Source organism: Anas platyrhynchos, chromosome 13, assembly GCF_047663525.1.
Source record: "Anas platyrhynchos isolate ZD024472 breed Pekin duck chromosome 13, IASCAAS_PekinDuck_T2T, whole genome shotgun sequence".
NCBI lineage: Eukaryota > Metazoa > Chordata > Aves > Anseriformes > Anatidae > Anas > Anas platyrhynchos.
The window spans coordinates 11,999,212-12,021,168 of NC_092599.1; the positions used below are offsets into that span (position 1 = coordinate 11,999,212).

A 21,957-nucleotide genomic window follows, 5' to 3' on the forward strand; every position below is an offset into this window, starting at 1 on the left:
CTCGTTGGGTGTGAGGCCTTTGGACATGTTTGTTCCCATGTGTGGAGCTCATATGAAAAGCTGGCTGCTTGCAGCACCGCTGAGCATCCACCTTCAGCTCACAGGACTGCACACAGGAAAATCTGGATCTCATCTCCCCAGTCTCTGATTTCGTTGGGGCTTTGTAGGGTCAGCTTGCTGCTGTCGCTCTTTCCTGGGCCTCAGAGCTGTCTTGAGTGCATGTCTTTTCTGGAGGATATCTTCCTTTAATTTATCTCTTGGTTTGGGCAAGACACTTCACTCAGGATGGGTGCCTCAACGTGTGTCTTTCTGTCTCGTAAAATCAGCTGGACTTAATGCTGAAACAATTCCTTAAATCAGACTATGAATAGGGACCTTTAATTTAAGTGCCAGCAGTATGCTTTCCAGTGACTTTTCTGGTGTTCATGTGTTTACTCTTGACTTTTCAGCTCAAAGAAAAGAAGAGGAGCGTGTGGCTAAAGCAGAGGAACACCATCCAACCAGAGGAGGAGGACTGGGTAAAAGAGGGGGAGATGATATGAGGTGCTGGAGAGGTGGCATTGTGGGTTGTACCCGAAGGGGGGCTGGTGCCCTGATACCGAGTGCTATGGTCACTCCTGGAATGCAGGAGGGCTGTCCATTATGTCTTCTTTGTGAGTGTCCATACTATTAAAAAATAAAGAGATGCCATATTTGAAGCCCCTTGTCTCCTGGCTTTGTGAAATAACGGCTCCCCACCAATTCCTTAACAATGAGGGAGAGCAAATAGCAGTTCATGATGGAAGATGGGTTGCTGCCATGAAATGATATTTTAAATATATGTATATACACTAAACGTGGGGTTGAGTTTTCATGCCCTGTAGGCCAGAGATGGTCTGTGGGAGCACCACTAACGTGAAATAGTTTCACATCCAAACAGAGCAGGTGTAATTTCTAGCAGTCTATCCAGCTTGCTCCAGCTCTGAACTGTTTCTCATCTAGGTGGCACTGGTAAGTATGATCTTTTTTTTCTAACTTTGGTTATTTATCTGGTGAAAGTAATGGGAAAGGCCTCTCCACCAGATTGATAAAGGTCAAATGTGACACAGAAGAAGTCCACAAGAAAGTCAAATTGGAAACAATCTTCAGCACAGTGTTGGATTTGTCAGCATGTATTACGTGCTCTCCAGGCAGTGCAGATCAATTGTTAAAAGTGGCTTCTCATTTTTGAGAGGGAAACATATTATTTTAAGATTTTCTCATTTGCTGAGGTATAGGTAAGTTTGGGTGATGGGCTGTTCATGATAGGGAGTGACTGGTGATAAGGTGTTACAGAGTATGGGACTAGAACAAAAGTCTTGGTGTGCATCTCCCAGGTTTTCCTATGAAGGATGATCACAGCTCAGGAGCACCTGATGCCTTCGGTAAGAGGCTGCTTCATGAATTTCTTCCTGATACTTCCTGCTTTGCAGCTCCAGGCCGTGTTTAGCTGCTGGAGGAGATGGAGGCAAATTGGATAGGAAATTTCTGAGCCAAACGCATGCGATAGCGCGAGTGCCTGCCTCTGGTTTGCTGCTGTGCTGCAGGTGGGCTGTCTGGGCGATGCCACCACGTACTCCGGGTGAAGGAGAAAACAGCTCCCTGACCACAAATCCTCGTGAGAGGAGCTGTAGCACTTCTGGTAAGAGTAGAGCGTGCAGCTCTGGATTCTGCTCCCAGATCCACGTGAGTATTCACAACCCACCTCTGAACTCTGCGTGGCTGCAGCTGGCTGCGATGCTCTCCACAAACCTCACCACTACTTAATGCCCCCAGTGGGGTGTCTGTGGGGAAACGAGCGCTTATCTGGTGTGTGCCACGAGTGGCAGCACGTTGGTAACTGCTACGGCGTATGGAGCTGCTTCCTGCGTGGAACAGGTCTGCTGGAGCAGACCCCGGTACAACACGAAGGCAACGGGGAGCTGCGGCCACCCTTGGGCTGCCTCTGGCAATGGAGATGTTTCTACCTCCTTCTCAGAAGCGTGCCCTTGTACCGCAGCAAGGCTGAGGGGTTTTGGTACCTCTGCAGTGCACCCAACACCCAGCGCAGCTCCTCTGCCTTCGCTCTGGTGCAGTGACAGGCTGGGGAGGAGCGGGGAGGGGAGAACAGCAGCCTCTGATTAAAACTCAGCCCCCCTGGCCCTAGATCTGAGGAGACAGAGCCCGCCCTCCCTTCCCTTACAATAATTTTATTTTATTACAAAAAGAGCCCATATTAAAAAAGCTCATGATTGTGTTTTCTGTTCACCAAGACTTTTCCTGTATTCGACCTTTGGATAACCTCCAAGGCTTGCAAACATTTGAAAGGAGTAAAGGAGCTCGTTTTATTGCAGGGCCTCAGCATACATTCTTTCCAGCCTATCTTTAACATCAGTTGACAAGAATTATATAATTGCAGTCTGTGATCCCTTTAAGGCTAAAACGTATTCATTTTCCCTCAAAGAACACTTCAGGTTTCAGAGTTAAATGTATACATTTTTTTCCATCTGGGTTATTCTGTAAAAAGCCGTTTTCTCTTAAACTGGCAAGTCTCATTCTACGAAGTTGCATGGATTTATTTTTTACTGCGGTTTTGAGCTCACATGTTAACAAGTCGAAGAAACAGCCTCCAAATCCCAACCTGTGTTTCCCATTCCATTGGAAAATTAGTGGGTTACAGAGACCACGCAGGGGGAATTATACTCCTTAGGTGGAACCAAATAAAATTTCAACATACTGATTTAATCAAATTAGTGTCTAATGCTAATTGATAGGCAGTCTGGAGATGGACAGGTAGCTGGACTGGATTTGATCTCGCATTTCAGAGGCATGACGCAATCCTCTGGGTCAGGAAGGAATTTCTGCTTCCCTATCAGAATGGCATCTGCCACCATGTCGTAGGAAGCCGTGGACATCGGATACTTGGATAGGAGCTGGGGCATGATGCCAAAAAAAAAAAAAAAAAAAAAGTCAGGTCTAAAGACATTACCTGGAATTTAAAAAATGAGTTAGCCATAGCCACGATGACATTCTGTTTGTGTACGTTCCCCACAGGTCAGATTTTCACTGGTGTCGGTGAAAAAGCACGTAAAGACGTGGGTGCTGCTGGAAGCTGTGATGGTTGTGGCCATGTGGCGGGGCCAGCAGCATTTGGATCATCTCTCTGGGGAGCTGAAGTGATGTCCCAGGGGTGCCGAGTGAGAAGTTGAAGGAGACTGCAAGAAAGCTCGCTCCTCGGAAAATGTCCGAGCTATGGGAAATGGAGGGAGCCGCAGCCTGGTATCTGTGTGCAGAAAGGGAGGTTAAATTTATCTGGTAAATTAGCCATTAGGAGCGATTTAGCTGGGTGAAACCGGGGCTCAATGGGCCGATTGTCTGTCCTGGTACAGCCAAGGGGGCTCAAGGGGTCACGTAGGGGTTGAGAGGGGTTGAAAGGAGAAGGTTTGGGTGGTGGCTCTCTGTTTTGCCATGGACTTACCCAAATCTTGGAGTTCGTACCTGTCAGAGGAGGACAGTGCCAGCCAACGTGCCTTACTTCATCCTCTTTTATCTAAGCACTTTAGGAAGTGCAAGCTTTTATTCCAAATAGTGTTTGCTAGTAAAAATGGCTCCCTTCTTCAAATATTTAGTTAATCTAATGCTGATTGCCCCCATTCCCTTAGGGGAGGGGGGCAGGGGCAGCATTCCTGGTTTTATAGAGGGGCAGGTTTGAGAGGGCTGTAAATGCACGTCGCAGGGGTTGGATACAATAACCTGCGAGAAAGGAACCGGTAACAGAATCCTTTTAATGAACTACAAGCGCACAGTTTATAAACTTGGACACAGATTACGCTCCTGCCTACTGTATAAAAATAACCGCATTTGGGTTTCTTTGTGGCCAAAGGATCTTATAAGATCTTATAACCTGTTAAGTTTTCACCGCACGTTTTTCTAACCGAGACAGGTCCTGTGTAATACCCCGTGTTGTGCTGAAAGGAAAATCTCAGGTCTGTTAAGCTGTTCCCTGCTTTTGGTAGCCTCTCTGTATCAGGATTCACATTCTTGTTTCCGTTTCAAACAGGAGACTAGTTTACAAGGCAAGTTCCTCCTTGGAGATCACAAGAGGCTTTCTTTCCCTTTTCTTTTTCTGAGAGGAAGGATTAGGTCACCAGTAATACCGTTTGCTTTTTATTTTTTCTCCTTTGGCTAATCTGCTCTCCAAGATGTCCATGTTACAAGAGAAATAAAAGGCTTTAAGTGAGCGCGGGATTTTTTCCCCCTCACCTCAGCTCTCCAGCCGAGAGGGGTGATTTACAGGAATCGCTGCATGGAAAAGCCTTAAAACAGAATTTCAGATGCTTGTAAGACAAAGCAGAAAGATAGCAGAGCATCAGGTGCTCCAAAGGCGTTCGGTGGCTGGTGATTACAAGCCTGTCTGCACCGTGTCCGGGCGTACTGTTCTCGCAGTTACAGCTTTGTAAGGAGAGCTCCTGTAGCCACTCACCTGCAATCAGCAGGCTTATCATTATCCAAAGGCCTTTATTTTCTATTATCTTTGTGCGTTTTTACATGGCGCAGACGTTAATGGTCCCCCAGCGATTTTGAAGATGTGCTCCTGGAGCCTGGCACCCTTCCCACCAGCGGCACGCAGCGTGCCGGGCGCCGGCTGGCTTCACCCGAGGGAGGACGCGTGTTAACGCCAGCGCTCGTGTGCGGAAAGTTTGGGGACCCAGAGCAAGATGATTCTGGTCAGAGAGTGCTGAGCACAAGCAGGTTATTGCTTTGTGAAAGCCGTATTATTCCTGTTCAGTACCGAGTGTTGGTACCGGTCTGTGCTGAGGCCGTAAACGTTTTGCAGCAATAGCTCTGAGTCTGCATTGGGTGCTTTGTACCTCGCGTAGTACAGCGTGTTCGCTCCGGTCACGTCATGCTTAGCAAACTCTGTTTAAAGGGCCAGGTCGGGCTGGATTTACATCAGCACAGCTCTGCCAAACTCCGTGCCAGCTTCCACCAACCGAAGCTCCGGCTCTCAAATGTTTTCGGCTTTTTTTTCAGTCCTTTCTGAAGAGTTTTAAAAAATGCAATTAAATGGACAGTAACACTCAGCAGCTAAGCATGAAAAGCTGTTTATCTAAGGATATCTAAGTACTTGACAAAGGTGGGTAATTCTCACAGTGCCCTTTTTCGCAGGGCGGGATGCTGGCATGCGGAGACAGCGAGCGGTTTATCTGAGTAACGGAGTCGGTAGCAGAGGTAGTAATTAAAACTCCGGTCTCATGACACCCAACTCTGTACTGTAACCACTAGACAAACTGCCTCCTGGAACCGTATCTCATCTCTATCTCCCTACATATGCACAATAAAGCCTTTGTAGTATATGCTGTACACTTGCTATTGATAGTTGTATCAGCTGAAAGATAATGCTTGCTCTTCTAACTGGCTGCGAGTGTGCTCCGTGCAACCTCAATTATCTGAGCATAATGGGGAGCGGTGGAGAATTTGGGATAATCAGGGTTTCAAATGATGGAGGGAGGGTTTGGTGTAATTAACAGGCATGGTGGGACGCGGCATGTTTGGGAGAGCAGGTTCGGATGGCTGGCGTGGAGCTGCGCAGCCGGTTAACAGCCCCCGTGCTGCAGTTTGGGATGTGTTTTTGGTTTTCTTTTTTCTTAAAGGAGGTGTGTCTCTTCCTCGCTTTGTTTCAGAGAAAAAAAGGACAAATGCGTTTCAAACATGTTGCTGGTATCCCTTTAAGATCGGTGAAGGCCGACAGCAGTTATTAATGTAAAACCTCTACTATATGGGGGCAGTTTAAAAATGCAGATCGATAGGCGCTGTGCACCCAGACCACGGTGGATGGAGGCTATGTGGGTGGCTCGGAGCCTCTGCAGAGGAGTAGGACCAGAGAGCATCTGAAAAATAATTTCCCCTGCATATGCCGTAAGCTGTAGGATTTTGAGTGTGACCCAGCCGTTAATGAGCTCCATACAGGCAAACGGACACAGTTACTGTAGGGATGCATTTGTTTATAAAGATAAAATGCAGGAGCCGGTAGCTGCTCACGTAGCATCTTTCTGCTGCATGTGCTGACCTCCTTGTGACGGAGACCTTTACTAATGTGACTTAAAATACATTTCACCGGGCCGTTTCGGCAAGCCTCACATCCCTGCTTGCTATCCGTAAGAGCTAATCTGTCTCTAAAAGCAACAGAGTAAAAAGATGGGATAAAGTTTGCAAAGTATGGCACCGAGAGAGACTGACTGCTCAGCTCTCACTGCGCTGTGTGCTCTCAGCACAGCCGGCTTTGGAGCCAGCCCTGTCCTCTGCCTCACACCAGCCGCAGAAATTAAGAGCAGCCTTCACTCTCGGAGCTCTTATGAACCAACAGATGGGTGCAGGTAAGGCTGAAAGACCTTCAGGAAGGAATTAACTTGGTTTGTTTTTATTAAAAATAGTGTCAGATAGAGGATGGCTATTCAGCACTGAGCAGCCTCAGAGTTCATCTCGAAGCATTAATCTGCTCTGAGACCGTGGTGTTACGTGGCCCCTGCCAGAAACACGCGGGCGAACTGATTAGGACCAGAAACACGACTTGGTTTGTGGTTTTTTTTTTTTTTTCCTCAGCTGTTACCTGAGAGCCGGGGTCCATTGACATCTGGGAGCTGATGTCTGGCTTCTTTTCTGAAAAAGTCAGTCCACTCTTAGGTGCTTTAAATTATAATCTGTACTTTTCCCCCGTAGTGTACGGTGGCTGGAAGTCATGATCTCATCAGTGAGTTTAAATGCCTTAAAAAAAAAAAAAAAAAAAAATATATATATATATATATATATATATTATATTATATATATATTTTTTTTTTCTTATGTGCTTCAGTGCTTACCCCGACATGCATGTTTGTGCAGGGAGAGCGTGCATATTTATTATCTTTAATGCAGTCTGCATATACACACACATGTATGTAATTCTCTTTCTATTTAGACACCAATCTGTAGATGTGTATTTATGAGGACTTGACATAGACTTCAGTGGAAACAGGACTGACCCCAACATTTTATGTTATTAGGAGGAACAACTGTTCACCCTTTAAAATGCCTATATTTGGAAATCTGATTCCAAACTCACACTGGTTTAACTTAATTTTGTGGCGTTTCTCCAGATTTTCATACCCAGTGGAAGCAAGGACAGGACCAAGAGGAACGTTCGTGCTCCATGAAGGTGAGCGCCCGTCCTGGCACGCTCATGCCTCGGCTGCCCCAAGGGATGGGGCGAGCGTGCAGCTTCGGCCCTGGTGCTGTGGATGCCCTCGTGGTCCTTCTGCCTCTGGATTTGGTGCCTTTTCTTCTCATCTTTTTCTTTTTCTTCCTCACTGCTTTGATCGTTGCGAGTCCCATCTATCTTATTTAATTTTTTTTCAATATCTGGTCAGCTGCTTTTGTGGGAATCTCGTGCTGCCTCTTTTTTTTTTCTTTCCTGGGTTGTCTCGATCACTTTGGGGATCATTTTGTAGCGCATAAAGCAGCAAGATAAAGCACAAAGGGCCCTTGATAAAGGCCGAGTTTTGTTTAACAGTTCAGATAGTGAAAGTTTACAAGAGCTGTACTGGGAAAGCTATGCTGTGAATAGAGCTATTATTGCCATTATCACATTGTTTAGACTGGTGGGCCAAAACACAGGCATTTCGTATTTGTTTAACAGCTTCATCAAGCTGTATATTTGTATTGTCCTTTGGGCTGTGTTGTCAGAGGGTTGCAAGCGGCATAAGAAGAAGTATCAGCCGTTCCTTGGGGGATTTGGCGGTCCAAGAAGTCATTAATTATCGAAGAGTGGAGACGAGGCGCAGAGGCAGGGCTTGGCTCTCCCAAATTTGCCGGAGCTGGGCTGTGGGGGCCGATAGAGGGCAGCAACCTCCTGCCGCTGCCGCTCGCCCAGCGCCGGGGGCCCCCGGCCGCCTCCGTGCGGGGCTGGGGAGGGGGTCGGAGGGGGTCCCGTGGTGCCAAGGGGGGGGCTTTTGGATGGGGGCAGCCTCGTTGCCTTCCCCCCGAAGTAAAAAGCAATAATAACGATCTAGAAATAGTCGCACTCATAATCTAGAAATAATTTCTGAGGTTGCGACGAAGAATGGCCAAGTCAAGGTGCGCGTCGTGTCTGTAGGTTCCCGGAGAAGCAGCTTTTTATTTGTGTATATTTATGTAGGTACGTGTGAAAACGAGGATGATGTATCATGTTATGCCTGGATCTTGAGACAAACATACAGCTTAAATTGCACGATTGATTCTATGGGTTATTTCAGCACTAAGTATTCTCCCATGTTCAATACACACAGCTATGATTAAAAGCCAATACTAAATATTAATAGTAGCAGCTAGTATTAAAAGCTAATGGTTATTACTTTTTTTTTCCCCCTCTTTGCCTGCTTATACAATCCTTCAAAAAGAAACAACAAAAACACACACACAAAACAACCCCACCCCACCCTTGGATATCCCGTGTGGACTCGTTGTGCTGATTTTGGTACCATCGGGTCTGGGCTTTAGGGGCCAGCATGAAGGTGAGCAGCTCGCCCTGCAGCGTCCGTGCTCTCACCGGGGCTGTGCAGGCACTGCGAGGTGAGCAGCAGAGAGCACGGAGCAGATGGTTACAAGCGGGTGCTGCTCCTCACTTCCATGGTTTGCTGTATAAATGCGCTTTATTGCACCTTTTCTGCAGTTCGTTGCGAGGACAGTCGCACTCCTAATCCTTATCCGACACAGGAATCCCCTCCTGGCTCGCAGCTTGAAGCCATGGCCGGCGTTGTGCTGCTCTGATTTGTTGACTTTGATATTTTTTAATTACGCTTCGCATTAGTTCTTGTCCGAGTTGCTGGTGCGGCTTACTTCTGACCACCACCCGAGACCGAGTGACAGTCGCTATAGCGTAGTCTCGGCGTTTTCCATGGCTATATTGTTTTCAGGGCTCACCATCTAAGCAGAACGTGCGCCTTATTTCAGCAGGGCTCTAGCGCTGCGCGGCAGCCGTGAATTCAGTGAGGAACCCACAGAGAGCCTGTGTGCTGGGGGGGTTAGATGCAGGCATGCTCCTTAATGCACTGAGAGCATTAGTTCTGATCGGCGGTGCTCTGGAAGCTTTTTTGAGCTCTTTTTTGATGATGCCTTGAACTATTCCTCAAACTGAAAGTGGCTGCGGTTCCTATATTTTGACAGCAGCTTCTAATACATGGAAGCCCTTCCTGGTATTTAAAAAATCAATGTATTGCATACGTGCTGAGGAGCGAGCGTGATTCTTTTTGAAGTTCTTCTGTATTGTGAAGTAACAATGTTTTATACGTGAAAAACAGTACAAGCAATTCCTCATAACTAACACGTTTGCTTTAAACAATGAAGCCTTCACTCAGGCTCGGTCCGGTGTTCGTTAGCGAGTGAGCGCAGCGCTGGCCCCAGTCAATAAAAGAAGTTTGCTGGTGGCAGGACTGCAGAAGAGGGAAGTCCATGTAAGTATTTGATGCTTGTTCTGGTTTTTATTTGCTTGCTTTGGGGCAAAATATTGTCCCTTAGAGCAAGTAATTTTTATTTTATTTATTTTTAAAAGGATCTAGCCGTGCAAGCAACACTGAAAACTTAGTGCTGAGCCTTGATCTTACCGGAGTCATTCCCATCAACCTCACTGTCTCCGTTCACGGGAGTAAAGGCCACGGGAGAAATCCCACACAGGAAAACGTATTCTTTGCCCTGAAAACCTCAGTATCTTATACAATCCAGGTATAAACAGTTGGTTCATTCCCGAACCGCAAAGGGCGAAATCCTGCCTTGCTTACTCCAGCGAGGTTTTGCCAGGGCAAATGCGCTCCTGGCTGACACCTCCGGTGAGCTCAGCGTGCACAAACCCCGGCCCTTCAGCCCTGATGGAGCCCGTTTGATCTGCTCGTTTATTGCCAAGTGGTATCAGCAAGGGAGCCGAGCGCAGAAACGTGACCACACTGAGTGCTATTTGTTGCGCTGCATTATCTGCAGTGCCCGTGTTATTCTAGAAACTTTTTTTTTCCTGCCTGGAACATTTTGCTTCAGCAAATGAAGAAGGGAGGAAAAAAAAATTGAAGAGACCTTCATTTGGTGGCATAGAAAATTTGCATAAAATATCGCTCTAAGCATTGAAGGATCTTATTACATAGGGTTTTGATGATAATCTTTGTTGAAATAATATTTAACACATGCTGCACTTTTAATTAAGTATCTGAATAATCTCAAATTAATACCAGAGGTTTAAAAATAAGTTTTCATTTTAGTGAACTGTAACATAATAGCAAGCTGCACGGCAACCCCCTCCTTTACCCTTTGATTTAATTAAATGCCCTTCTGTGAGCTTCTTCTCACTTCAGAAACGCACAGGAAGAAAGCAGCCCCAGACGTTTTAGTTAGCATTTTACCACTTTGCTTCTCCCTCCATCTCCCCTCCAGTACTTGCCCTGCTCCCCACAGGGCTTTGGTTAAGGTGTTTCTTCGGGGGTCAGCTCGTCTGGGGCTTGGCGACTGGCCTGGGTGCTGGGGAAGGGCAATTACATGGGGTTGCCTCGGTGCTGGTGTTTCGGTGCCGACACGGGGGTCCCTGCCGGGAGCCGCAGCCCGTGGTGGGGGGAAGCGTTGGGTTTTGTCCGTGCTCACGGTGGGGAGGATGCATCCTGCGAAACCCTGGGGTGGCTCCGCGCCGAGCACTCTGCTCCCGGAGTTTGTAAGGTAAAAAGGAGCTTAGCGGTGTCATGGTTTCCGAGAGCAATCAAGCCATTGCAAATAAATTCGCGTTTATTCTATTTATTTTTTCAAATTAAAAAGGCCTGATCCAGCCAATTTGTTTGCCTTCCAGTTAGGCGGCTGTGACAGTCACCGCTTCATTATTCCATCTTAAGAAATCCCATTAACCAAAGGAGAGAAAAAAAAGAAAAAAAAAAAAAAAAAAAAGACCTCACTTAGATTCGTGTCAGCGAAATTGTTTTGCCGACGCTACCTCGCTGCGAGAGCGTGCGCCCAGCCGGAGCGCGGCCGTTTGCTGCTGCTCTGAACACACACTCGCAATTTGGGAGCGGGAGGATGTGAAGCAGGCTGGCTTTTGAAGGCTTTCTGTTAGATTTCCCCTTTATCCCTTACCATCTATCATTGTAAAGGAGACATATATAACTGCCGCGCTTTGTATATTAAGGGGAGCTGCCTGCTTTTTCCCTCTGCGGAGATAATGACGCCGAGGGTTGTTGACTGCTGTTATCTCTGATGACAGCCTTATCTGCATGGCTCTGATTCCCGCTCCCGGAGTCGCAGATATATCCAGTCCTTCGCAAACTGACCACTGCTCCGATTACGCCTGGGCACCGAGCTGCTCGGCGGCAGGCTGGAAAGCCAATATTCGCGGGCAGTGTCGTTTTTAACCAGTTGTGTCGCTTGCTGTGCTCCCCTCCCAGCTCCAAACGCAAACCTTTGGAGGGAAATGCTGGGGGTAAGGAGGAATGGGAGCCTCTAAAGAAGGTCAGCTCCAAGGCAAATGCCCCCCTGCCCTCGCCAGCAGCCTCTGCGGGTGCAGGAGGGCGATGAGCAGTTGTTGAGCGGTGCTGGTGCTGCCTCTGCGCGGGGAGCCCCCCTTGCTGATGCACCCAGGAATGCTATTTGCGTGCTGCACCCCTCCCAGCTACAGCGACTAGGAATCCAGGAGTTTATTTTAATTCCTCTAAACATAATAATCTGCAGTTAATTGGCTAACATTCACCATGCCTCGAAGGTGCGGCACGCTGCAGTTGTTTGGCAGGCTGAATTCCTGTCCCTCAGAGATCTCAAAGCAAATTTCAAATATTTATGAATTTAGCCTCTTAACGCTCTTGAGAAACAGCCTCGTTTTACTGCTGCAGAAAGTGAGATTCGGAGATAGCGAGCACGCTTGGCTGGGCTCACCCGGAGCCTGCAGTGCCGCCAGCCACGAAACCCAGGTCTCCCAGCACCCACAGCTCATCGTACCCAACAGGTCACCTGTGTTTTACCCTGCGATCCTTAAAAATAACATTCTCCACAACGTGGGTTTCTGCAAACCCTGCCTGGAGCTGCACAAGGTTGTGTCGCACATGGAGCACTTGCCCCGCGCTCTGCACACGGCCGGATTTCTGCTTATGAGATTGTCTGCTCTTTCTCAAATATAGGGCACTTTTTTCCTTCTCCCTGTCATACCTTATATGTTTCAATCTGAACACTTAGACCAATTTTACTGATACACGATCCAGCCTGTCTTTTCCAGCCTGCACCTCTTACTTCAGTGCTCTTCGTTCTGGGCTTGTCTGTGTTGCAGTTCGAGGCTACCACGGTTAACTACAAAGAAAAGTGTTACTGGAAATGTGCATTGCTGAAGTATGCCGATGCTTTTTTCCCCTTCTTCAAAATATGTTTTACTGGAAACCATGGCAAGGGGAAGATACTCATTTTGCCCTAAAAGTTTTCAGGGATGTTTATTTTTCCAATGCTTCAGAAGAAGGCAAAGCCAGACATTTTTTTCAGTGCTGAAGAACAATTATTGATTAAAAACCATAATTCATCCTGAAAAATCACTCTAATTTTCATTTCTGGTTGAAAAGGCAGCAATGTATGACTGAAAAGTTTTGGTTTGAACATCATTTTGGTTTGAGAAGCTGTTTTTGTCACGTAAGAAGTTTTTGCCCTACTCCTGTGGGCGCGATGTGCGGGCACCGAGGGCTCGTCCTGCACCGCTCTGGTGGTCGACCCGAGGGGCTCTCTGCTTGAGACACGTAAACCAGCCTACGAGGAACGTTGAATTAAGATTGTAGAACTGTTTAGGATGGCATTCAGGAAATTCAGTTGCAGACCACAGCATGGAATATTCTTACGCGTTTTGAAGAGGAGTTTGGGTATTAATAACGTGTCTGTTTTTTTCCGCTCCAGTGCTTCCAGCTGGTCTAACAGGAGCGAATGCCTCAGCCCGGAGCTGTTGCCTTGCTGTTGTACGTGAGGACAGAGCAGGTCACATGCATAATGCTTGTTTTCCGAACCTGTGGGGGACTGGAAGGGGTTGGGGTGGGCAGCATTACCTCGTCTCGCTGTGGCTATACCACTCCTGTAGCGTTCCTTGTGCCAAACTCTGATTGCAGCGTAGGTGTTAGTGCTTGGGGCATGCCCTTGGGCACTGTTAGTCCCCATGCTAGAGGACAGGGAAGCTTAGAGAAGCAGCCAGACTTCCCCCAGTGGGGTTACAAACTGCTTTGTAATGGACTCTTGTCCATTACCCTTCTTTCTGGGTGGGTCTGGGGTTTTGGCTCAAACCCACTGCCGTGGGCAGCCTCAGAGACGGCCCCAGCAGCAGATCAGGCTGTGGGTGTACTGGCTGCTGGCTCCTTGCTTGTGCCACCAGAGGCAGATCCATCCTTACCGGAGTCTTGCCAGCAAGGGTGGCACCATGTGGTGGTCCCTGCCTGGGCTGAGCCGTGCCCTGTGGGATGCAAAGCCCCCTGCTAAAGCCAGGCGCCCTCTCTGCGGGGCTGCAGTGCCTCAGCTTGCAAACCAAACAGCAATGTCATCGCTGGAGTGTGCTGTTCTGTTCATAAGGGTGGTTAAATCCCTGTCTTTCCAGGATAAAAACTTTTTCCCTAATGATTCCTGTTGTGATCCCCACGTGAGCTATCTCTGGCCACAAACACGGTCCTTTCTCTGTATCACTTCCAAACATCACCACGGACGTCCGTCCCGTGACACAGTGAGGGGAGGACACCCGTGCCCTGAGGATGGTGATGGCAGCAGGTTGTGTGTGGTGGCCAGACCCAGCTGCAGCTGTGTGTCCTGCCAGAAGCCCTTCTCTCCCCAGCAGGAGTTACCCAGGCCTGTGTGCTCCTGTTCCCAGCCGTAACGTGGAGAGAGGCTGCATAACCCACATCATCGCTGTACTTCACTGCAGCTCGCAGCGTGCTTCTGTGTCTGCTGACAGGTGATTAATAAGGAGGTTAGTAATCAATGTTCTGGGTCAAATCCTGCTCCGGTTCCCCAGTTCATGCCTGACACAGAGGTCGCTGCCGGGAACAACTCCCCGTGTGGCTGTGAGCCGGGCTGGGCACTTGGATGTAAAGTCAGGACAGGCAAAAATGAGGTTGGATAGATTTGACCTTCACCTGGTAGAAACATTTCTGAGGTCGTGAGGTACGCTCCATGGCATTGCAGAGGTATAAAATCATCTCCAGGTGAGTGATGAGTGGTTCCACAGACTGATGAGGTTTTGCAAGCTATTCAGTCCAAACCTTGGTTTTGTTATTTGAGTGAGGTGCTGCTGAGACACTTGGACAAAATCCCTGAGCCTCTGATGGTGTCGGGCAGGCAGTAAATGCCCGCTCGCTGCAGGGAGAAAGCAGCACTCCTCGGAAGCGTGGTTTCCATTTAAACTTTCGGAGGGCTCCCAGCTCTGGCCTGGCAGTGTTTATCTGCGCCGAGTGTGAATGGGAATTGGAAAAGAGGAAAGAGAGAACGGCTGCTTTTTAAAAAGCTAATTTAAAAGCAGGCGCAGTCTTCTGTAAAGATGATTCTGATTGTCCAGAGCTCTTTTAAAGGGACAAGGTTAAATGCATTTGTATTGAGAATGTGGGATTAGGCACACACACAAAATGAACAACATCTTCTTTATTTATTTCATACTTAAATGGCCAAGAGTGTAAGTCAGTCAATTCCTGATGATTTGGGAATGCAAGGGGATTTTCTGTATTGTTTTTTTTTTTTTTAATGTCATAAAGCTTTTTATCTCTGGCTTTGTATATTAGCTATTTCTACATTGCCACCAACCTCCTCTTCCGTCCACCATCCTTCTGTAGCCAAGGGGGCTGAAATTATGCGTTGTCTGTACGTGGCACAATGGCTTGGAAGCTACAGGTAAAATACTTGAGTCTGTTCCCATGTGCCTCAATTTAGCAGTATAAAGCTGCTTCGCGTGGGAAAGGCTGATATTCATACTGCTATTCTACACCCGAGCTGAAATGACCGAGGGTTTAAAACAACCCTGTGAAGCAGGGAATTGCAGTATTATTTACAAAGTGCTGATGCTTTGGCAAAAAAACATGAGCAGACCCAGTTCAAACTGATTACAGTCTCTGTTCAGTGCTGTCTGGAGCAGGACTGCCTTTTCTTGTATATTTTTACTGTGTGATTTTAATCTTGGCTGTGTCTGTTCATTGCTATTGTAAAAGGGAAGGAATCGTAATAATTTGAAGAAAAAGCCTGGGGAAGTGGGAGTTTCTTTATTGACAGCTTTATAGCTGGAGAAACTGAGGCATGGAGAGGCCCTGGAGGTTCATGGGTGCAGAAGGCTGGCAAAAAGCGGTGTAGGAGCTGGGGAGGGCACCCAGAAAATCTTCAGCTGATGGAGGTTGCCCCACACATCAGCAGCACTTCTGGCCAGGGGGCTACGGGCTGGAAGGGGACCGTGTGTGCCTCACGAGTTAAGGTTTGGTAGCTTGGTCTCTGGTGGCACAGGGCGAGGAGACGCCGCTGGTCGTTTTGCAGAAAAGCTGTTTGGAAGCAGCTCAGCTTAATGCTCCCTCTGGATGAGCACAGCCAAAGGACTTCAAGGGCTCTTCACGTGGCCTCCAAGAAAGGGAACTCTGGTCTCGGGCTGTACACCAGTGTCCAGATATTTCCCGTCAGTGGACTCTTTTCCTTTTAAAAATACATAGATATTAATTCCAGCTTGTCATGCACTGTCTGCCTTCTCTCAACAGTCTGGCTTCACCCTCCCACCCTTGCTGTGGTAGTGTAGCTCTCCAGATCCTATCGTACCTTTCTGGAGCAAACATCCTCTCCTCCTTGTGCAGGCCGGGCCAGGAGCTGTGCTGCAGAAAAGCTGCGTGTGTCACTGCGCTCAGACGAGCTCTGAGCGATGCCAGCTGAGGATCCCACTGGTTGGATTCACTGCTGAGGAAAGGCCGAGAGTTGAGAACCCAGCACAAGGAGGGTTCTGTCTTACGTGCCCGGTAGGCTCGATCAGCACACAGATTGTACGCTGCTGTTTCTTAAACCCAAACCACTAAAACAGATGATGTAAAGGAGCGGGGCAGGAGCACTGTGTTCGTGTCTTGTTGCTGTTTATATAGTGCCAAAGTTGGGCAAGGCACTTTAAAAACAGGCCTGATGGCGTGAAGTACTGGCCCTAATTAAGCCAGACAGAGTTTTGGTGCTGATTTTAGAGGAATTGGGATTGCCTTTTCACAAGAAGTTCCTGCTTTGAGTTTCTGTATTACCTCAAACAGAGCTTCAGCAGGAAGGGGATGGACCCTCTGGGCAGAATTTGGGGCTAGATGATCCCCCAAATGGTCAGGATGGGCCCTAAGCACTGCAAAACTGTACTGCTTAGGGAGCTCTGTTTAGTAGAGCCATGTCCCAGCACACCTATGACTCTTGAAACACTCTGGTTAAACGCTTGTTATCCATACAGATGGAAATACCATAATAAAAATAGTTTTCTGCAACCAGGACCTACATTTTCTGTACACTCGTGCTCATTTCTTTGTTCCAGGTTTATTCTTGGCAGCGAATATTCCCCGATTCCTGTTCAGAGTAGAGCGGGCTATGCTTTCCCCAAATCCTCGGGTTGAATCACAAAAAATGTGTTATTTCCTTGCTGCGGTGTTGTCCAAGATTTAGAGGTCGTGATCTAACACACCAGCCAAAACAATGACCTTGGCTTGAAAACGAGGAGGCTTTTTTGAAGGGTTGATTGAATTGTTGGAGTTTTTTGCCAGCTGTGTCTGAAACCTTTAGGATACTTTTACATTTTCAGGCTTTCCCCAGAGCTATTCACTTTTCCAGCTGAGGAACGTGGGACTGTTTGTGCTGCACACCTTTATGGCACCTGTTTGAGGTGCCTGAGTGGTGAAGATCCTCTTCCAAATTGCAGCATTTTGCCGGAAGGAGCTTTTGGAGCCCAGCCTCCTGAAGCTGGGCACCCAGGTCAGTTTGTGAGCACCCCTCACATCCCTCATCAGTTGTTGTTAGGAGCTAAATCTGAAGCTATATGGGGTGAGGGGGGGGTGATTATATTTTAAGCTTCATGATAACAACGTGAGCTGATAGCATGGGTTGTGCTGTCGGGCCAGCTGTTAAAACCCAGGTGTGGGGAGAGGTCCCAGCAGAGCTGTTCCTGGAACATGGGAAATGCTGCAGCAAAAAACTCTAGGACTGGAAATTTGATTTTTACACCAGCCCCTCTGGCTGCATTCTCGCCCTCGTCTGGTTCCCATGTCTGTTCGTGCCAATTTCTCTGGCATTTGCTGTTGGTACCAAGTAGCTTTGATGTGGGTGAGCATCCCCCCTTACCCCAAAATGGAGAGAGAGCTGCTGATCCAGCTGAGGAGCCAAATCCCGTGCCTGCATTGCCCCCAGTCCTAGAGAAGCAGTAGCCAAAAAGTGAGCAAGGGTAGGAAACAGCCTTAAACAAATTTGAGAGAACCACATTTTGCTCATAGTTGCTCCATAACCATAACAGGTGGTGAGAGCTGTTGCAGCAACTACTGCTCCCAAGCTGTTCAGCCCACTCGTGCACTCCACGACCAAAACGAACACACCTGCTGGCCTCGGAGGCTGCAGATCCTGAGCAGTTTCAGAGCACGTGTGGGAAGGTGTCCTGTGCAAAGATCGCCCTTATGCACCATTCCTCAGCCCCAGCTGGCCATTTATGGTGCTTAGTATTTGCCAAACATAAACTGAAATAGGCCTTGAACAATTACGTTGGCATTAGTGTGTTTTTCCCCGGCCAAGCAGCAAAGGCACCGTGGCTCCTGTTGCGGAGCATGCCAGCGCTTGGAATGCGTTCCTGCCAGTATCCCAAATAAATCACTCCTTATCCAGCCCTCCTCGGTCCTTCTGGAGGCTGCAACCCTGAAATCCCATCTAGTCCTTTGGTTGTCCAGGTAGTTCGTTGCTTGCTCTGAGGCAGGACGTGTCCCAGAGCCTTTCTGCTCCAAGGACTTTGTTGCCAATGACACGTCAGGGGTCTGTTCTTCCTCGGAGCCTTGCCTAGCAGACGGAGCACGTTGCATGGGTTTGTGACTCCTAATCTTAGCCCTCTAATCTTTTGGGTCTGAAGAGCCCGTGTTCCTACAAGGAGTAGCCACGCAGGAGGTAAAGCTGAAAGGAAATGGGGCTTTGGGGAGCCTGTCCTCTACCTCCAGAACTGCCATACTGCAATAGGAGAACTTGACCAAATTTCCTTGGCTGTTTGGGTCTGAGAGCTGGGAGTTACCCAACTAATTTAATTTGGCTGAGGAGCATGTCATTGCTGTCCCCAGTGATTTCCAGCATGTGGGAAAGCTTCTAAAGAAGGCCTGAAGACTATGCAGAGGCTCTAAGAGAAGACTTTCTCCCTCTCCATGGGCTTTCACTTCTCCGCAGGGAGAGAGCAGAGCAGCAGGCACAAACTGCGGGGGCTCAGGGCTCTGGGAAGCCCCTGAGAAAGGAGGATTTGGTCGTGGCACCCCTGGGTGAGGGATACATCGTTCAGGGCTCACAGGCTCCTCATTGTCCCAGGAGGATAAAGCAGGGTGGCAGCAGGGGCTGCGGGTGGCTCCAGCCTGTCCCAGCAGGAGCTCAGCCAGCCCCGCAGCCCGGGCCTCCCAGCCACGCGTCCCTCCTCGCTTTGAAGCCCGGGTGCTGCGCGAGGGATGCTCGCTGTGCCTCCTGCCTGCTGATGATCCCTAAATTAAGAAATGCAAATCTATTCAGGGCCGATTCCTTTTCCAAAGGCAACTTGCCTCAGTTGCTAATTCCCCGCGTGGCTTCTATACAGACCCCTCGCAAGCACCTGCAGCTTTTTTTTATTTTTTCTCTCCCTTTTCCCCCTTTTTTCCAGGGAGGGGGGTGGCGATGGGGGAGTTATTGAAAATCTTTGTTTTCTCTGGTGCGATGAAACTTGCTTTGCTCTTTTGCCTCCTTTTCTTTCCCCTTTCAACAGAATAAATACAGCTGATCCAGCCCCAGCCCCTCCGCACGTGCCAGAAGAATAAATCGCCCGGCTCGCCCCCAGCACCCCCCGTTAATTCTTTCCCCTGCTGCTGTGTTTGCTTATTCTCACTGCAGCTGTAGTGCTGGTCGCAGGCGTGAGCTGACCTATTGCTGGCTTGTTTGGCACCGGCTCTGCAGAGCCACCCCCCGAAAAAGACTTTGAAATCAACTGTTGGAGCCTTCCCTAGGCTTCTGCCCCCCTAATTTTCCGATTCTCATAGCACTTGGCTTTGTTGCCGTGCAAACACACACACGCACACGCGTGCGGAGCAAAGCAGAGGGGAGCAGAGCCCCAGAAATATTGCGCTGCCCAAAGTCCACGGGTTAAAACAAACATCAACACTGCGTCAAATAGTTTGCCCGTAAGAGCCTTTTGTTATGAAGATAAGCTTGTTATCTCTTTCATTCAGATTTTAATCTGACAGGTCATTTGCATACTGCCAGCCGACTTCAGGGTGTGCATTAGATCCACTTTGCATTTAAATCCTCTGTCACTCAGGCAAATAAAAAAGGGGGGGGGGGAGGCTGGGGGAGCACCGAAGGACCTCTTTCAGATCCTCCCAGTTATCGCTATTACTTTTTTTTTTTGTTGATTGTTGGTGGAATTGGTGGCAGAAAAGTTATATCCTGGCTCTTGGGGCTCCGTTTGGGTTTGGGGCATCGGATACCCCCAGGCTGTGAGCTGCATGTGTGGGGTCAACCCTTTGCGAAAGGACCTACTCAAATGCATCTTCAAGTCCTAATAGTGCAAAGTCTTTGCCCACAGAGGTCATTTTGGGGAGCTTAAAACCTAGGGCTGCTCAGTGCTCAGTCCTGCCCTCAGTCAAGCCGATCCTCCAGGGTCTCATGAGATGGGATCAAGGCCTGATAAGAACAGGACAAGGAACAGTGAGCGCCCTGGCCACACTGCAGCCACCAAGGCACCTGCTTACCAGCCATGTAAACATTTCCTTAGTTATTCCACTTGTTAATGTCTCTCTCTTTATTCTCCATCTGAAGCCTGGTCCTGCACCCTCACTCTTCAAGCGATGCTGTGTGTGCTGGAGGGATCCCCAGGACAAGGCTGCTCGTACAGGTAATGGGGAGGGGTTGTGTGGCCGAAGGATATGGCCCGTGGGGTGCAAGTCACCCCTGGTGCAAATGGAGGTTGATCGGGTTGCGTGTCTCTGTGGGCATGGAGAGGTGCAATGATTTTCTGGCATCTATGAGGTACTGTGGGCATTTAAAACAAAAACAATAAACAAAAACAGTTGGTGAAGGTGTTATCAAAATGCCTGGATCTGTGGTTCTTGCCCCAATCCCGCAGCCTTGCACCTGCCCTTTCCCATAGGGCAGGTGCCAGGATGGTCCCAGCCCAGGACCCACTGTTAGCATGCTCTGGGGTCCTGGCTCCCTGCAGGGACATTGCGTTGCTCTGTGAGGGAGCACAGACAAGGATTTCAGTGTCATGATTTATTCCCTCATGCATGTCCTGTGCTCAGGTGTATTGCCCAGGCTCCCTTTTGCCCGGTAGGAGCAGCACCGAGCCCAGAAAAGCAGAAAAGTGCCCGATCCTGCTTGCTCCTGCCTGCACCTCCCCAAGATGCTGGAACAATGACCCAGGACAAGACCAAACCTGGCGTGGTTCTCCTCCTACGGCTCTGTTGAAGACCGCAGGAATTACCCCAGGGTAAGTGAAAGGCAAAACTGTGAGTCTCCTCCTCCAAATACAATGGAGAGCCCACGAGATAAGGCCACGGTCCCCCTACAGAGAGCAGGTCGGCATCCCCAGGATCGTGTCCCAAGCCACGGCACACAGAGCCCCAGGAGAATGTTTCCTTCAGCCCCAACGGGGTTAAAGATTGGATCTGGGGCAATTAGTGTATCCAAAAGCAGGGCAGTGAATAGCTGCAGGGCATTTATTCAGCTCTAATGTGACAAGTTTAATTCTTCTGTTCAGAGCCAGTTATTTTCTTACATATATTAATGATTTGAAATAATTCTCTGAATAACATCTAGAAATAATTCAGGCAATATATCTTGATAATGAACCCGTTGCTACTGAATGGTTGAAATTTCAGCTGTGCTGGTGACTTTGGCTTGGGTGAATGTTCACACGGCATTGTTTCTTCTCTTAAATAGTAGTACGTGACTTTCAGATCCAGATTCTGGTCTGAATTGCTGTGTTTATGAGGTCTCTATTATTTGCCATTTCTGTAAATGTTCCTGACAGTAAATGCCTTTGTTAGAATATTATTGGTAAAGTAAACATAAAAAGCGTGTGAATGAAGCCAGGGCAAATCGAAGCTATTTGTTTGAATGGGCAGTTAGGGGAAACAGCTTCCACGACAGGTAGCCACCTCCGAGCCTTCAGTGGAGCTGCTGGGAACAGGGTCTCTCTGCCCAGCTGACATCAGATTTTCCAATTTCTTGTCAAGCTTTCTTAGGGTGTTCTAAAACATGTCTATTTTTGTTGCTTGCAACCCACAGTAGCAAATCTTAATAGGCAATATGCCACATAATGCCACACACAGCACTGTAAGAGCAGCGGTGCTCATGCTGCAGGCTGCCTTTGCTCCACGGTGTTTGTGGTGGGGCAGGTGCATCCTGAGCACCGTGTGGTATGGGCAGGGTGTGCTGCTTCTGCTGGAGGCGTTGTCTTTGGAGATGACAAGGACAGGGCAATTGAGATGCCCGATATGTTTGGGGGCTCCCAGGTGAGTGAGCGATGCTTTCAGTTATTTATCACCCAGCGGTGCCACCAGGATTACGGTGACTGCTGTGTCCTGGAGGAGCTGGCTGATCAGTAGAGCTCTCCTGGAGCCGGAGTGCAGCGGTGAGCACTGGCTGGGTGCTGCAAGCACGGCCGTGCTGCCAGAATGGGGCCAGCCGCCGCTCCTGCCCCTGCCAGCCAGGGCCAAGTCCTCCCAAACGCAGGAGCACTGGAGTTCTGGAGGGCTTTCCTATCCAAATTCCAGGCCGCTTGGCCAA

The 21,957-nt window shown here is 48.6% G+C and overlaps 1 protein-coding gene and 1 long non-coding RNA gene across 8 annotated transcripts in view; both read left to right on the forward strand.

The window, feature by feature from the left end:
* LOC101803678 (uncharacterized) overlaps positions 1-857 on the forward strand; it is a 43,257-nt gene extending 42,400 nt beyond the window's left edge. For 3 of the 4 annotated variants that reach the window (XM_072044413.1, XM_072044414.1, XM_013092338.5), the window contains one exon: positions 450-857. In XM_072044413.1, coding sequence (XP_071900514.1) covers positions 450-542 — 93 coding nt within the window. In that variant the 3' untranslated portion in view covers positions 543-857. The remainder of the gene's footprint in view (positions 1-449) is intronic. The other variant, XM_072044415.1, reaches the window with a different exon arrangement.
* Positions 858-6,889: 6,032 nt separating this feature from the next.
* Positions 6,890-21,518, forward strand: LOC140003593 (uncharacterized). Of its 4 annotated transcripts, none has more exons than XR_011812500.1 (5): positions 8,001-9,464; positions 12,901-12,978; positions 13,820-16,938; positions 19,987-20,062; positions 20,469-21,518. It is a non-coding gene; the product is annotated as an uncharacterized lncRNA (long non-coding RNA). The 4 variants fall into 4 exon arrangements; XR_011812501.1 differs by having other exon boundaries at positions 20,501-21,518; XR_011812502.1 differs by lacking the exon at positions 8,001-9,464 and adding an exon at positions 6,890-7,192 and having other exon boundaries at positions 19,987-21,518.
* Positions 21,519-21,957: the final 439 nt, after the last annotated feature.